The sequence below is a fragment of the Passer montanus genome, unplaced genomic scaffold (genome assembly GCF_014805655.1).
Source record: "Passer montanus isolate IOZ18808 unplaced genomic scaffold, ASM1480565v1 scaffold11, whole genome shotgun sequence".
NCBI lineage: Eukaryota > Metazoa > Chordata > Aves > Passeriformes > Passeridae > Passer > Passer montanus.
This window is the reverse complement of record NW_024357613.1, coordinates 15,362,084-15,378,980: the sequence shown is the minus strand read 5'-3', so window position 1 is coordinate 15,378,980 and position 16,897 is coordinate 15,362,084. Positions and strand designations below refer to the sequence as shown.

At 37.3% G+C, this 16,897-nt stretch overlaps 1 protein-coding gene across 2 annotated transcripts in view; it reads left to right on the top strand.

Moving 5' to 3' along the window:
- The window catches only part of MEI4 (meiotic double-stranded break formation protein 4), a 129,783-nt gene that overhangs the window by 32,795 nt on the left and 80,091 nt on the right, over nucleotides 1–16,897 (top strand). For both annotated transcript variants that reach the window (XM_039728104.1, XM_039728094.1), the window contains 2 exons: nucleotides 772–911; nucleotides 3,256–3,305. In XM_039728104.1, coding sequence (XP_039584038.1) covers nucleotides 3,281–3,305 — 25 coding nt within the window. In that variant the 5' untranslated portion in view covers nucleotides 772–911; nucleotides 3,256–3,280. The remainder of the gene's footprint in view (nucleotides 1–771; nucleotides 912–3,255; nucleotides 3,306–16,897) is intronic.

The window sequence follows — 16,897 nt, the reverse complement described above, 5'->3', positions numbered from 1 at the left end:
CTGGCTGATTTTAGGAATGGTTGTCATAAATAGTTTAAATCTAGTATTTGGTGATAATTGTAGGCACTTAGAATAGAAACATATCACCAAAATTTAGTTATCTAAATTTTAGTTATCTAAAATTTAGTTAGCTATCAAGGAGTGAGTTAGTTATCTTTCACTCCCTTTAGTGTCAGCAAATAATACCAAGGAATCTCCAATTTGAAGTAATTTTTCCTGACTTATAGAAGATATGTAATTAGGTACCTCTCTTGGAGTGAGGTATATCATCTAGGAGCCCACATTCCTCATCCCTATGAAGATCTCAATCTTAACTTCTCTCTTAATTCCTTGAAGTTAACTTCACCACTCCCATATGTTTCCTTGGCCTGCAATGTGGTGAACTCAGTATTTTTCAGCAATTAGTATCTGACTCTGGAGACTATTTCTTTTTCTCTCTTGAGGAGAAAGGGCATTGCATGGATCATTCCAACAACTAAGTGCGGCTATCATGACCATGTAGCTACAGCTGTTAATGATGCACACCTCAGTGAATGTGATTCATACAGTCATCTGGAATTTATTATCTACTGTGAAGGAGATGTGGACTTTTTGTGTAATCAGAAAGAGAACATAAATTCCTTTTTAAATAATTTTCCTGAAATGAAAAGCCTAATTTCTCTTATTATTCAAAGTGAGTAAAGTTGCTTAAAGAACACCACAAAACTATTAAAACTTTGACAGATGTTCTGGTGAAACGTGAAACTGTTTTTTGGTTTTTTTTACTTTCAGGAATAACATTATTTCATTATTGCGATAATTCTACAATCAGAAAACTGGAAAAATTAACTTTGATGGATTTTCTTTTTTCCTGAAATGTTTCTTTCATAAGAGAACTACATAAGAGATCTGGAAGCATCAAGACTTGGCAAGTAATTAAATCATTCAGAAAGTGGAATTTTAATCCTTATATGAGTTCTACTTAAAGTGTCATCTCACAAATGTGTTTTCCTCTTGGGAATGGTCATGTTGGCTGTCTGCTCCCTTGATAATAATAATGTACATCTGTTCTCACATTTTTCATAAAATGGAGGATAATATAAATCACTGTAGATTATATAATTACTGCATAGAAAAATACTGGGTTTATAGATGTTTTTACATCATTTTCTATGTATTTTAATATGTGTCTCGTTCATGTGCTACAGTAGTGGCTTTGCTTGCTCACAATTCAATAACAACCAGAAATCCTTAACATGTTCCTTATAGTTTTTTCTCCATTTTCATCATAAAAATACACATTATGCTAGAGAGAACTAAAAAAAAGATATGCACTTGAAAATCAAGATATGAAAAGTATATATATATATGTAATTTTCCTGCTACACTATAAACAGGATGGAAAAATGTGAGTCTTCTGGCCATTTTGGCTTTTCTGGGCCCCGGTAAAAGTATAGGTTTTTCAGGCTCCTCCTGTCTCAGCAAGAAACATGGTACATGTTTTCTTTTAATTGAGACAGTAAAGTCTGCTATTCAATGGTGTAATTTTCCATTACAATACTTCACCTATAGACAGAGCAGATCCTTTTTCTCTCGAGATCTAAATTAATTACAGGTTTTTATCCTGTGTAAAAAATTCATTTGTGATAATCTGTTGTTTTGCATGCTATAGAAGAGGTCACAGGAGATCACTACAGCCCGATCTGGCTGCAAGAACCTGTGAAAAGTTCAGAGCTGTTACCAGTGACAATCCTGCTCATGGGGGAATTGCAGGTGAAGTCATTTGTCCCCCAGTGACCTTTGAAGCTTGTCTCCCATCTGCCTCAGCCTGTGGAGCCCCAAAGAGCCTGCGTGACTTGTGCCTGGTGCATTTCTCCATGAGGATGAAGTCCCAGTGGCACAAAAAGGGGTGCTCCAGCTTTAAGGAGCAGTTGTCCAAAAGATACTTGGGGAGCTTTTGGGGGGTTTAAAGCTTGTTTTTGTTGAGGCGCAAATGAGAATGGATATGTGAAAGCTCTCCTGTTAGGCAGACTAATATAGACGCAGTGTTCAAGCTGTATTTTAATTAAGGGTATCAAAAATAGTGTCATACAGACTGAATGCTAGGGATGAGTTAACAGGCAGAAAGTACAACAAGTGAGAGCTTAGCAAACTAATATAGGCTTGGAAAACAAGATTTGATGACCTTTTAATCACTGACTATCTCAGTATGTAGAGGAAGATCATTTATTTTCCCAATGCTTCAGATTTCTTCTGTACTGTGGGGATAATAAAACTACTTGAAATAAGCCTTTTAGGGAGAAATGTTAAATATTGGCAATTGCTTACAGCTTTGATCAAAGAATCACACTGGCTATTTACTTTGGGCAAGTAAATCCTATGTGTAGATACAGAATTTCAAAGTATAATAGGTCATAAAATAATGATATGGTAAAGCATTCCTCTCAGAATTGTGAACTAAAATTGGGCCTTTGACAATCTTCAGAGGAAAAACAAGTTAGCACCTTTAAATCTGAAATTACAGATAAATGCATTTTCCTTCCTTAAGCCCCCTGTAGTTCCAATTAGGGATTCTACTTCTCACTTCCCTCCCAAAGTGTGGCACAATGCTGCTATGCATTATTGAACATGCTGCTGTGCCTTACTTGACCCCAGAGGTGAGTGCTTCTTAGCACTGGATGAAACGAGTCAGATTCCTTAAGTACTTCACTGAGAGATTGTGACTAGCTTAATTAAAGAATGCTCAAGAAGTGTTGTGAGATACTTGGATTACATGCATTATGTAAGGCCAAATTAATTATGAGCATTAATACAACCTTGATCTAAAGAGTAATTTGACAAGGGATGAAATAATAACAACATCCCTTTGAGTCCCATACAGCACGCTTTGTTTTTCCATATAAAATATCTCCCACATAATTTAAAATGCTTTTGTGGAACAGAGCAAGGCAGTGCCACTCAGAAGGGCCAAGAAAATGCACTGCCAGATGTGAGTCATTGCTGAACTCCAGCACTTGTTTCTTTGTTCACCTTTCAAGCACAAGACAACCTGCTCCCTACTGCAGAGTTGCCTGCAGGTGCCCTGATAGCACATGCAGTGAGGAGCTTGCCAGACAAGGTGTGGGGGTTGTTTGATTTTCTTCTGAAGTTTGAGGAATTATCTTCATTTCCTGTGAACACCTGGGGTGATGTGGCACAACCATCCTTGTCCTTGGGTGAAATCTTGGCATTTCTGAAGTCAGAGAAATCAAAGAAATCTTCCCTTTTGTCTTTCAGTGGAACCAGGATTTCCACCACATACATGTTTCAGTGCCATGTTCTTTCAGGTAAGGAAACAGTGAAGTGCTGGAAATGACATGAATTTCTGTAGCCATGTGGTCAATTTCCCAACAAAAGTGAAGAATCAAACTGAATGTAACTGTTCAATCACCAAATCAGTCTTGGAAATTGGATGGCCAGAATGGGCTTCCACTGCAGCTTTTGCATGGTAAGCTTCATACATTTTGTGGATACCTAGAAAGTTTGGTAGCAGGTTTACTTTAATGAAATCTGAACACAAGGAGATAAGATTTCTAAAGTCTAAACTTTGTATATTTCTAGGCTAGATTACTTTGATTAAATTCACATCCATAGTGTATTTAAGACTTCTATTCTAGGATGAATTGAGTTACTCCCTAGATCTGCATTGACTCTTAGGACTAACTGAATACAATTAGTCACATGAATTTCATACTTTTATACTTATTCTTTGTAAGTACTCTAGGGTTTTAATGAAACAGGGCTGGAATACTAAATTACTTAGTGTTACTGAGCTAGTTACCACAGAAACGTGAGCAGAGAATTGTATTTTAACTTTACAAGCAGAGTATTTCTGTAAAATTTTCCCTTTGGTTACTACCAAATGAAATATCTCAGTTGAATAACCATTTTATTTTCAGGTATTGAACAAATATCTCTAACAAATACTCTTCACACAAGCTCCACTCATAAGACCAGAATTCCACATGCAAATTTCTTTTGAAGGTAAAACCTGGGGTGACTGTCTAAAGCCAAGCATATAAATGGCATTCTGAACATTTAGTTCTAGTCCATTTATTTTTGTTTACTTCTGTGCTTCATTATAATGAGATACACGTTTTTGTGTATCGAGGACTATAATTACTTGTGTCCATAGAGCAGCTCAGCAGAGAGTATAATTATTGCTCACATGTCAGCTCAAGGCAAGAACTAGACTCAAAAGTCTGACACGGTCATTACTCCTACATTTTAATTTGTTCATCTCCTGGTAGCACCTAACAGATCACCTATGCCTGTCCTCATTTTTCAATACAAAGAGATTAAACTTCTGCCTCTGTATCCTTTTTTGTGAGGGAGATAGTCATACCTGAGAATGAAGCTGGTTCTTCATTCATGTCAGAAAGGCACAGAGCTGGTTCTGGGACAGGACCACAGGGCAGCACAGGGCAGCACAGGGCAGCACAGGACAGCTGGCCACGTGTGCAGCACTGCCAACATTACAGACACATCTGAGGTTGCAGAGATGTGACAGATGGTCCTGGGTGTACAGAGGTGGAGGGTATTCTCTTTCTTTGGAAAAATCAAGCAAGGTCTTGGGGCAAGCTAAGCATTTGCCACAGCTGAAGAGATTTTTTTTTCAGTCTGGAAGTGACATAGCCATTGCTCATGAGCTACGTGTAGATCAAAAACTGATTTGATGTGGCTGCCAAAGGCCCCTTCAAGGGGCTACAGCAGGGATGACCAGAGAGCCTGCACTGTATATGCTCTCTGTAGATACCCCTCATGCCCATCTACCTCCAAGTGCAACTTGCTCTGGAATTCAAAAGCATTTTTAGCACAGGAAGACACTGGACTGTCCCTTACTCAGCTGAAGAATATGAGCAGACGAGGGCTGCTGCCTAGCACAGGTACCCATCCACTGCTGTTACACTGGCCTGTGCACTGCTGACACTTCTGTTTTTTTCTGGTTTCTTCTGTTTTCTGTCTGGGGTACCATCAAATTTCCTAGAACTCTCACAGTTCAGTACAAAAAAAACCTTCAGGCTTTAACAGAGTGTATTGGGTTTGTGGTTTGTGCTATTATGTTGCGCAAAACCAAACAAGTTATAAAGCCACAAAGAAATTCAAACATCCCTCCTTCGCCTATTACCAGTGAATCCTGGGCCTCTAAATAATTTAAAAATATCTTGTACTTAGGCTTTTTTGGCTGGCTTTCTCTGAGTTTGTGTGAAGATTTTCCTCCACAGCAGGAAGCGCTGATTATCTCAATACTATATTGCAGACCATATCTGCATACTTCCCATTCTTTTGGGAACTACAGACAGAGCTACAATGCTACAGTTGGCCAGTATTTCTCTTTAAAGCCCTGGTAAGGTACATGAACCTACAAAGAGATGACTGCCCTGCTCTCCACCTTATGACTGAATGCATAAAGGAACCACTTTTTCCCTATATTCATACAACTAATTGCAAAACAATAATATTTTTTCAGAAAATTGTCTCCATTGCAGCAACATTGGAAGTGGTCGGGTGAGAGTGAGTCAGTTGCAAAAATGAAAAATTCTGTTTTAATATCTTTTAGTAATAAATGTTCACAAACAAGAACAAATTAAGTTTGTTCTCTATATTTTAAATTAATTTTTACTCTTCAGTTTATAAGACTCATGTCTCACTATATGATTTTAAGTGGTTTCACAAAATTGCTTCAAAAGAAATGATTCTGTAGAGTTTGCATATACTTGATATATATCTTTGAAATTATTTGTTCTTGTGCATGTTTTTAGTTACAGAATAAAGACTGCTTAAAGTTTTATTGAGAAAATTCAATTCCCTTATAACTAAATGAAAAGCACATAATTAAAACAAGATTTAAAGGGAAGAAAAAATCCTTTTATGAGAGCACAACTCTTGAATAATTACTTCGGCTCTGGCAGTGAATACTTTGTTATTTAATGAAATCTTAGTATACAATACTTTATCCCAATTCACGAATTTTCAGAGAGAAAATGAACTTTGGTCGTAATGTGTATTCTGGGAGTGAGAGGCACATGGCAAATATTATAGCAGTTCACTTTGAATGTTATTTGCTCAGGTATCTTTGCTCAGGTAGTATCTGGGGTGTCAATAACAGCAATTTCAGGTTCTCTGTCAGGCCGTGCAGGAAAAAATGCGTCATTGTCCTTTGCTTCCTCACCCACTGGCTGTGGATCTCTCATGCTGGTACACAATCCGTACCCCCAGCACCCCTCGCTGTGACTCAGCTGCAGCTCTTCACCCTGTGGTGTTCACCCAAGCCCTTCTGTGCCCGTTCCGTGCGATGCTCGGAGGCACCCCCACACTGCTGGCCGCGCCTGAACCCAGAGTGCAGCACAGTGTCTGCACTGGGGCTGCAATTCCTCTCACCCAACCTCTGCTTTCCAAAGGTTAGAAATATAGATATTACTCTAGTCGCTTTCCAGCTAATGGAAGGAGACAGGAACAGCTGGCCAAGATTTCTCTGGGTGGACCTCACTGCTCTCCAAAGGTGTCTGTCCTGCACCTACAGGGACATCAGCTGGCTAACGCTAACTGCATGTGGCATTGCCAGGTCTCAAGAGTTTGCAGAGACAGAGCTTGACCTTAATGTGCACCAAAATGATTTTAGCATTAACAGAACCAATTTTGGCAAGCATGTTGCTCTACATAAGAAAAGGTCTGCACATGGTCCTCCCAGTACTTGGGTCTGATACTTCAAATGTTGCAGATTATAAGATGCAAGAGCAATACAAACAAAAAGTTTTCTCAGTGATGAAGAAACATCATTAGTGAAATACTTTTCTAAACCATTTGAAACCATTTTGCCAATAGGTCAGGTGCAAGCTAAGTTAACTCAAAAGGACTACAAATACTGATTTTTGAAAATTAATAAACTAAATAATACTAAAATTACCTGAGCAAAATTCAAGTTGGAACCAAGAAAAGTACAAGCAAATTATATATAATTCTCAAAGATAATTGCTGGAAGTATATTTATGCCTCTAAATACAAAGGGGAAATTGAAAATCACATTATTTATATCTCAGCACTTTTAAAGTAATATTACATATATAATTCCAATGAGTATCAGATCAATTAAAAGCTATATAGCATAGAAGAACTGTGCTTTCATTTTGTGAAGTGTTTCCTCATACGTTAGTGAACCACTGAGCAAATTCTTCTTATTCATAACCTGCAGAGAGGAAGACAGGGATAATCAGTGGGACAAAAAAATTTATCAGTGTCCAATACGAAGTTCTTGTTTAGTGCCAAATTAAACTTTCTCAGCTTTTGTCTGTCACTATTCTTTAATTTTTTACTGTTAAAGATATATTTGAATAGAAAGCCTTCTGTAAATATGAAATAATCTAAAATTTGATTAAATACATTTATCAGGATGTGATTTTTTTGCAATTTTCTAAATAGATTTTAAGCTCTTTTTGGAGAAAAATTTACTTGCTTTCTTTCTAGCACTACCAGTTACTTTTTTACAAATACACTTTCTGTACCTTATTTTTTCATGATGGAGTTGTTTTGACTGATGTCACAGTTTTAAAAGTCAGCGAAAAATCTGTTTCACTGAAGTGGAAGCCCTGATCAGGCATTGCTTTTTCTTCTTAAACCTGAAACAAGTATAAAGGCACGTCTCTTAGAACATTTAAATCAACCTTTTTTTCCTGCTCATGAGCAAAGAATTCAGGAGTGAAGGAAAAAGACAAAGGTTTCTCTGTGACAGAAGACAAAGCAGGGGAAAAAAAAAAAAACAACGACAAAACAATTAAAAAGCCCCATAATTTCTCCTTAAAATCCTTAGGAGATCAACTCTCCCTCTCACTTTGTGTTTTGTGGATGGAGAGGTTTGACCTGATTGATGACAGAGTGGGGTTAGCATAGGAACCATTTACTGAAGTGAGGAAAAGTTGCTCTTCAGTCAAATACTTCCATATCTTTTGCTTTTTCCAGTGGCTCCTTTGTACTCTTTTCTGAAACAACATGAATATGTTGATCACCACTGCAAGAAGATTATTACTGTAAAAATGTTAAAGTGACAAAGATTTCAGAGTGTGTATTATCAATTTGTATGAGTCAGACCTTTGTTGGCAAAATCTCAATGGAATTGCAAAATACAGTTTTCCATCTTGGCAGACTTCTACCAGACATGTACAACTCTACACAAAATGCCAGCTCCATGCATCGGAGTAAAGGTTTTCAACATGTTGTAAAACAAACAAACAAACAAACACAAAACACAAACAAAAATTTTGTTCCTCTCAGCAGATGCAAAACAACTGTCTGAATGTGAATAAACACACACACACACACACACACACACACACACACACACACACATGTGTGCTCTGTCTAACACATAGATGCAACGTCAGTCAGGCTTCTAATATCTACACCCAAAATTGCAAAGTGGAACTGTTTGACACAAGATCATACAAATGCCCACACTGAACTGAAAAGGTGGAGATATATTTTTTAAACTGTTTCTCTTACTGTCACCACGGATATAACTGACAGAGCTATCCTATCTCTCGTCAATTAATTTTTTAATTGCTGTAGGTTAAAGCTAGATTTCAACAAAAGCCTTGGAGGCATGAAGTTTCATATAATACTTCAGTAAACAGCCAGTTTTATCAGTTTAGATTTCCTTCACTTGTGAGGAAAGTATAAAAGAATCTGGACATTTTATTTGAGCTGTTTACAAGAATTTACAGATCAATGGTAAAAATAAAGTTATAATAGTATTGCTGATTGATACAAGAAAATTAGAATTAGTGAAGAAATTTAAATTAACATGTCCAAAACGTCAACATTTTTAGAAGACTGGATTTCTTCTAAAAGCCTTTTTTTTAATCTCAATTTTGCAGTGCTCAATAAAACTGAAAATCTATTAAGCTAAGTGAATAAACTATCAGAAGCTATTCACTTTTTGATGAGTCAGCATATCCAGTTGTAACAGCAGTCCTGTTGTCAGATTAGGAAAACTTGTTGATCTAGATAGAATCTTAGAGGAGAAATTTCAATGTCAAAATAACAAATGGTTTCCATGTAGCTTTAAATTTTTATTTTGCTCCTTTAAACTACATAAGGAAATGAAATTTTATTCTCTCATTTACCAAGAAGGAGCTAGGCAAGTTTAGCAAAAATATTCTGGATAGATGGTCACACATAATATACTGAGTATTGCAACAGTATGTGACATGCTGCACATTGCAAATGACATAAATCATTAAATGTTTTAATGTTGAAGGCCTTAAAGTAATTTATGCAATTTACTGGTTGGTCCACACGTCAGTGTTTCAAGATTAATTTTATACTGCTATGGATTGTTGAACAATGTCAGTGGTCAGTTACCTTCTTTTCCCTCTGCCTTATTTTGTGGTTGTCATTAGCAATATTGCTTAATGCTTCATTGAACCTCCATTTGCCTGTTTTCTCACTATGTAGATATATTTCTGTTCCCTGTAGCCACAGAATAATATGAATACTATTATCTTTAAAATGTAGAGTCATTATGAATACTTGCTTAAGCACACAGAAATTATTTGGGTTCAGAAGCCAGTAAATAAGGAGTCAAGTCAATCTCTGGTGCTATTGTCAAAGTCTTATTTTTCTACTTAGGTTTGTACACATACAGAATCATATAATTGCATTGTTCAAAAGAATACTGGGATCACATTCATAATTTTTGTTGGTTTTGCAACAGTATACACTCCACTTTATCATATTAGCAAATTAAGAAAGAGAATTGTGGGTTTTGTTAATCACTGTTCAGCACAAAAAATGTTACTCCAATCTATTTGAAGTTCTATCTGAAAATTTTAGCACTGAGTGATTATTGAAATACACAGAACAGAAAGGATAATCCTGTAAACTCAATTAAAAGAGAAACACAAATGTCAAGCACAAAAAATCCCACAAATTGTCAATTATTCCTTTAACATCATCCTGTTCTATAAGGCAGCTGTGAAAGTAAATTACCTCCTTGTTCAAGGAAATACCAAGCCAAATGCTATTACTGTACCCTCTGATTTTAAAAGAAGATGCACAAAGTCAAAATGTTTTATTCCCAAAATCTACCTGACAGTAGAAATAAAAATTGAAATCAAGGCAAAAATAAATGATCTATATTTTACTAATTATTGTACCATATCAGCATCTCTCTGTAAAAATACCAAATATCCCTGGCACTGCAATAATTAGCTACTTTTTGTGACAAAGAATTTATAGGAGGCACTACTTCAGTGCAAACTGTCTCATGAGAGTCCATGCAGTCTTCTCAATGTCCACCTGGAGAGAAGCTCCAGTCCCAGCTGCAGATCCACATCTCTGTGTCCCCTGACCTGGTCACTCTTGTCACATGAAATCTTCAGGGTCAGCATGAAGTAACTTGTGCTTTTCTAGAGAGGTAGGACAGGAACAGTAAGTTCTGCCTGGGGCTGGTGCAAGCTGTGTTTGTCTCATTTTTATATCATTATTTCCTTTTGTCACCCATTGATGCAAAGAATGTAATTAGACTAATACTAAATACAAAACCACTTCATATTCCATGAGCAGTGTTATTGTAGTGTAAATTCCTGCCAGTGAATGGAGGATGGATAAACAGAGATATTTTTTCTCCTGTGCCTTTGCCTTATTAATAATATCAATGAGCAACATCAGTTGTCTTCTTAGGCAGGTTGGGGAACACAAGCACCTGTGGCTGTTCATTATCTCATTTACCCAAGTAGTCTTTGGCACATATTCTTGTATCCTCACTGCATAGACAAGACAAGACTGATGGAGACAAAGAATCCCAAAAAAACCCAAAAAAATAAAAACAAAAAAAACCCACAAAAAACCCCAACAAAGATAAACCCAGAGGGACTTGATGGAGACAAAAAAACCCCCAAAAAACAAAAAAAAAGAAAAACAAAAAAAACTCCAACAAAGATAAACCCAGAGGGACCTCAGGTATTTATTTAATGACAGGACCATTTACCTGATTTTCATAAGGTATTTGCTCACCTGAATTGAAACCATTCATAATAAGGAATAAGCAATTCACTGAAATTTGAGAATTAGACATCAAAACAAGTCTGTTTTATCTGCTGAAGTAAACTGAAAAGAAAATTTCACAGGGTCTGGCACAGTCAAAGGTAGAAATCCTTCCTCTTTGTTACCCTCCCTCAGATGCTTACACCTTGTCTCTAGGAATACATCACGTGAGGAATTTGTCAACTATCAAAACTTTTAACTCTAAGACTGTGATTAGACAGAAAATATAAATATTTCAAAATTAATGCAGTAAACTATAGCAGTAATAAAAGAAGCCTTATGCTTCATTTCAATATTTCCTCATTTTAGTTATTGGTTTGCAATATCAGCATCCCATTAGAGTCTAAGCTACAAAGACTTCAGGATAATAGATCTTCCTTTAGGCACCAGCGTTTGAAGGGAAAAGGACAATTTAATATTCTGAAATCAGTGGAACTGTGTGGGCAGTAAGGAAGAGGGGCTTATCTGTAGATTTACTGTGAAACAATTATGCTCCTGCAAGCTCTAAATCCCTCTCCTACTCACAATTAAAGGCATAGATAACTTCCTAATGTACAGCAGCTGACAGATCAGATGATGGAAAGCCAATATCTATCACTCTCTGTTTACTTCTTACTTTGTATGGGGAAAATCAGCCATATGCAGAATTCATTTGGGATAAAAAGAGCTTGGGTAGCAGTGCATAGTAGGAAACGGTTTCATCCATCAACTCTCCCCACAAAGTCAGGACTAGATGTTTCATTTGCAGGGCAGAGGAGGAGATAGCAAAGGAGGAAGCAATCAGTTCAATAACAAAGGGACAACTCTCAAGCAGAATTTCAAGCTCCTAAATGACTTCCTGAAAGGCCCTTGCACAGCTCCTTATTGGTTCTTTTGTTTGTCCTCAGAAAGGCAATTGTCAGAAACTTGATTTCAATTTGAAAGCTTTCATTTATAAAGAATGCAGTACCAAAGGAACCAGTGTGCCATATTAACTGGTACAGTGAATCAAATCTTGAAGACTTTTTTCAGAGTTTGTGTTTTACAGCCTATAAAAAACTCTGAACCAGACCTGAGCCAGACCTCTGAACCTTCAGCACTTCAGGAACCCCAGAATTTGGCCTGCTGGGTTTACCTGTGAAGCTCTTACCTCCAAGTTTTAAACAGTTTGTACATCTAAATTCAGTTTACGTCACTAGTAAAATTAATCCAATCCACCAACAAAGCTTACATTTAATGCACATTACTGTTCTCTTATGTCAGAGAAAGCTGTGAAAGTGATCCTGCTGAATCCAAAGCATCCTATGACTCTCCTAAAGCTCTTTGGAGTCAGAGACTTGCCCACTGCAGGAGGAGAGATTTACTGCCTGCAAACTCAACATCTGTGATACTTAGATTGTCAGCTTAAGTACTTTAAAACTTTCTTCTGTGTCCTTATTTTTCCTATTAATCTCTTATCTTATGCAATATAAAAAGAAGACTGACAAAATAAATTGTGCAAGTAGGAATCCAAATGAGTAGTTGGCTTGCCTCCAAAATATCAGTAAAAACATCCCTATTTTCACATTACTTTTCAAATTTCTGTATTCTTCCTTCTCCTCTTCTCTTAATTTCACAGGAGATTCCTGGCTGATCCTTACTTGTTGTAAAGATTTTGCAAATAATTTTTGAAGGGGTATTCAATTAAGATGGCCAGTAATAGCTCACTTTTGTTAACTCAAGCACAGCATCACCAGCTGGGCAAGGGAGGGGATTGTCCTGGGTTAACTCAAGCACAGCATCACCACCTGGGCAAGGGAGGGGATTGTCCTGCTCTGCTCGGCACTGGGGTGGCCTCACCTCCAGTGCTGGGGACAGTTTTGGGCACTACAATGTAAGGAAAACATTAAACTATTAGAGAGTGTCCAAAGGAGGGCAACAAAGATGGTGAAGGGCCCTGAGGGGAAGCTGTGTGAGGAGAGGCTGAGGGCACTGGGTCTGTTCAGCCTGGAGGAGACTGAGGGGAGGCCTCACTGCAGTTACAACTTCCTCGTGAGGGGAAGAGGAGGGGCAGGCACTGATCTCTGCTCTGTGATGACCAGAGACAGGACCTGAGGGAATGGCCTGAAGCTGTGTCAGAGGAGTTTTTAGGTTGGATATCAGGAAAAGGTTTTCTTCCTGGAGGGTGGCTGGGCACTGGAACAGGCTCCCCAGGAAAGTGATCACAGCACCAAGCCTGACACAGTTCAAGAAGCATTTGGATGATGGACTCAATGATCCTTGTTTATTCTTGGGGATAGTGCTGTGCAGAACATTGATGGACTCAATGATCCTTGTGGGTCCCTTCCAACTGAGCATATTCTGTGATTCTACGACTGAAGGTGTAGGTAGGTGTATGCCTACCTACACCTTCTTACACCTGCCAACACCCCAATGCCTGATGTTTGAGACTTGGTGTATGTGCAAAACTGCATGAAACAACTTGCACACAGAGTCTGCTTGCCTGGCCCAGCAACTACACAGAAGTCTGACAGATTCCAGCTAAGACCTGGAAAGCAGCAGGTCTTCTGTTGACCTCAGAAGGAAACATACCAGTTTCCTGGACACTAACCCAAAGGCCCACTGCTCTAAGGGATATGTGAAAGGAGATGAACCAAACCAATGAGAAATCTTTCTTGAAAAAAAGAGTCTATTCTGCTCATCTCCTGATAACACAATCAACACCTTAACATCCAAAACATTTACCTAAGGGGACACATTATCTAAGTCTTCAGAAAATCTGGGTACCCTTCACAGTGTTATATCTCAATGACTGAAATGAAGTCAAAACCACTGTGTCAATTGTGTTCCTTCAGGATTACGTTTCAGTGGCAGTGAGACTTGTGCAAACAAGTAATGACCATAGCAGATACTGGTCAACTTCCAGTTGTTACTTTTTATTCACTGACCCATGGCTGAAGTGATTAGAAATCACCCTCTCAGAAAATGGTATCAAAAAAGCAGGTTCAGCTGTTTTTCATCCAACTGGCTGTTTATGTTTAAGTCTTTGCAGAAGAGTTCTTATTTTTTGAAAGAACTCCTTCAGGATTCACTGACCCATGGCTGAAGTGATTAGAAATCACCCTCTCAGAAAATGGTATCAAAAAAGCAGGTTCAGCTGTTTTTCATCCAACTGGCTGTTTATGTTTAAGTCTTTGCAGAAGAGTTCTTATTTTTTGAAAGAAAGGATGCTGAATTCTCTTGGTCTCCTTAGTTACAACCTTGGAAAGAAGTCCTTATCAACTTCTTCTTTCTTCTCAACTTCTTCTTACTCCTTTAGCTAACAGGCCCGCTGTTAGCCCCTTCCACAGGATGCTTGCTTTGATCTTACAAATGTGTATCATTATTTTTTAATCAGTTCAATTGTACATGAGTAGCATGTTTATGTGCTTAAACATACTTGCAGAGACTTGCATAAAGGAAAACAATAAAAGGAATTGTAACAATTCTTGTTACAGTTTCTATAGAAGTTTCTACAGTTACTTCTATCCAGTTTCAGAGTCTTGGTGTTAATTTCAGTTCTTATTATTAGTGACTATTTAAACAAGAAAACACTTTTGAGGAGGCTTGGGGGTTTATTTAATGTTAGACATCAGAAGACAATGACCTATTTCACAGGATTAAAAAACATACTTTAAAATGAGATGCTACTGTATTGGATGTGTCTGAGACAGGGCTAGTTTTCTGCATTGCAGCCCTCATAGTGCTGTACATTGTAGGGGATCTAGAAAGGTGTTGATAACACAGCATCAGTGCTGTCCCTCCAAGACTCCCCTACTGCACGCAGTAGGCTTGCGGGGACAAGGTCTTGGGAGGGTACATATCCAGGACAGCTGACCCAAAGTAACCAGAGGGATATCCATACCATAGGACATCAGCTCAGCAGATGTCCTCAGCAGATTAGTACAGCATTTGTCTTCTGAAGCAACTGCTATTCATAATAATGCCCTTCCTGTGAAGTGGCTGGATATCACCTGCTGATGGGAAGTACAGAAAAAATCTTTTGATCTTCCTTTGCTTCCATGTATAACCTTTGCTTTTGCTTTATTAAAGTGCCTTCACCTTGAATCATGAGTTTTCCTGCTTCTTATTTTCTCCATCTGCATCCTGCTAAGGAGGGAAGAAAACAGGGTGTCTTGGAAGGCACCTGGCACCCATCCCAGGTTAACCATCACAACTATCAAATAGTTTTAGCATCTTTCTATCAAAGGTGCATTTACCCTTATAATTTTTGTCACATGTTTTTTGGCAGTATTTACAACCAGGACATTAAAGAACTCACTACCAAGCATCACTACTTACTGTTTTTTCTCTCTTTGAAATATTCAGAAGATTGTTCTATGTGCTAATCATCATGGAAGAAATTTTAGCTTCTAGATGATCTGAGAAATCAAGACTCACACTAGGGGAAAATAATGAACAGGATGTGAAAATTTCCAATGCACACACTTACCCTGTAGGTTTTGTGGAGGCTCAAAATTATTTTATAATCTCATTGTTTCTTTGTTTTAAATAGAAAATACAAATCCATGCTTTATCATTTTTTCATTGTAGTTTGAATTGTTTTAGTCACCTAGCAATCAATCCAATGTTCATGATTTTCTGATATCAATAACTCAATATTTTCTTTAAATGATTTCTTTTGAAATGTCACTGTCTAAGCCCTTATAAAAGTCCAATTTGAGTGGCATTTTTGATTTTATAGTGAAGGACCTGTCCATTTTTTAATTATTAATTTTATTTTCAAGGAATTTACACAATCTTTTAATTTGTTCAGAGAAAACAGAATGATTTTTTTAGAGGTTCCCATATTTGACAGGATTTTGGAAGGTTTCTGTGAGTTACTTAGATATTTCACAGGGGCTTTCTTAGCCTTGTGGTGCAAACTAACTGCATTAAAGTCAAGCAACTGTAATTTAAGCATAGAAAATCTGTATGGGATGACATTTGACGCAGTACTCAATAGCAACTCTTTCAGTTGCAAATGGTAAAGTATCTTGTGAGTTCTGTTAGAAAAATATAAATCTGGAAATGTGCAAAGAATTTAGGTTGGAGGAATAGTTGTTTGGACACATGTAAAATCTACTCTATTTAATTTATAACCAAGTTATTTAACCACCAGTTTTTCAAAACTGATGCATAAATATATATATTTTTGGAAAATATAAAGTGATGTTGTATATGGCTGCATCCTGACTTACAGCTGTCATTTCACCAAAGAAGGAGAAAAAAAATTGCATAATTTCAACCCATCAAATTAATTCCTCTAGCAAAGAAGTGAAGTAAGGCTCTGTAAAATTCAGTTGATGAGCTTTGAGGGTAATATAAATGGAAAGCAGCCACTTTTGAGAAAGGCAAATTAACAGAAACCAACTGCTCTTTGATGTTTCCAAATTCTTTGCTGCTTCAAGTTCTCTGTCAGCCTTATTAACTCCTCCATTTTGCTTTATAGAAGACAGTTTTATCTTACTATCTTTCTTACTCTTGCAATCTACATGTAAGAGAATTTGGTATTTTTTGCTAATGGAGTGTCCATTGGCTATCAGGTGATTTATCTCCTATGGATAATTAGCTGAAATAATCTTGACCATGATCAACAACACTTGGAAGGAGGTAAGATTAGAAAACATTACTTATATTAGTAAAGGCTATGTGTATAAATTACACTTTTTCTTTGAACGTAACAGACAAGAAAACCTAGTGGATGATCTTGGAAACAAATATTATCACACTGAAGAAGGCTAAATAAATAAGCAATTAGGTTAAAAAAAGTTGGCAAAACTTAAGTCCAAGTTAATTGCTAATGAGTATTTTTCTTAATCACATGGGTCAAATAGGGTAA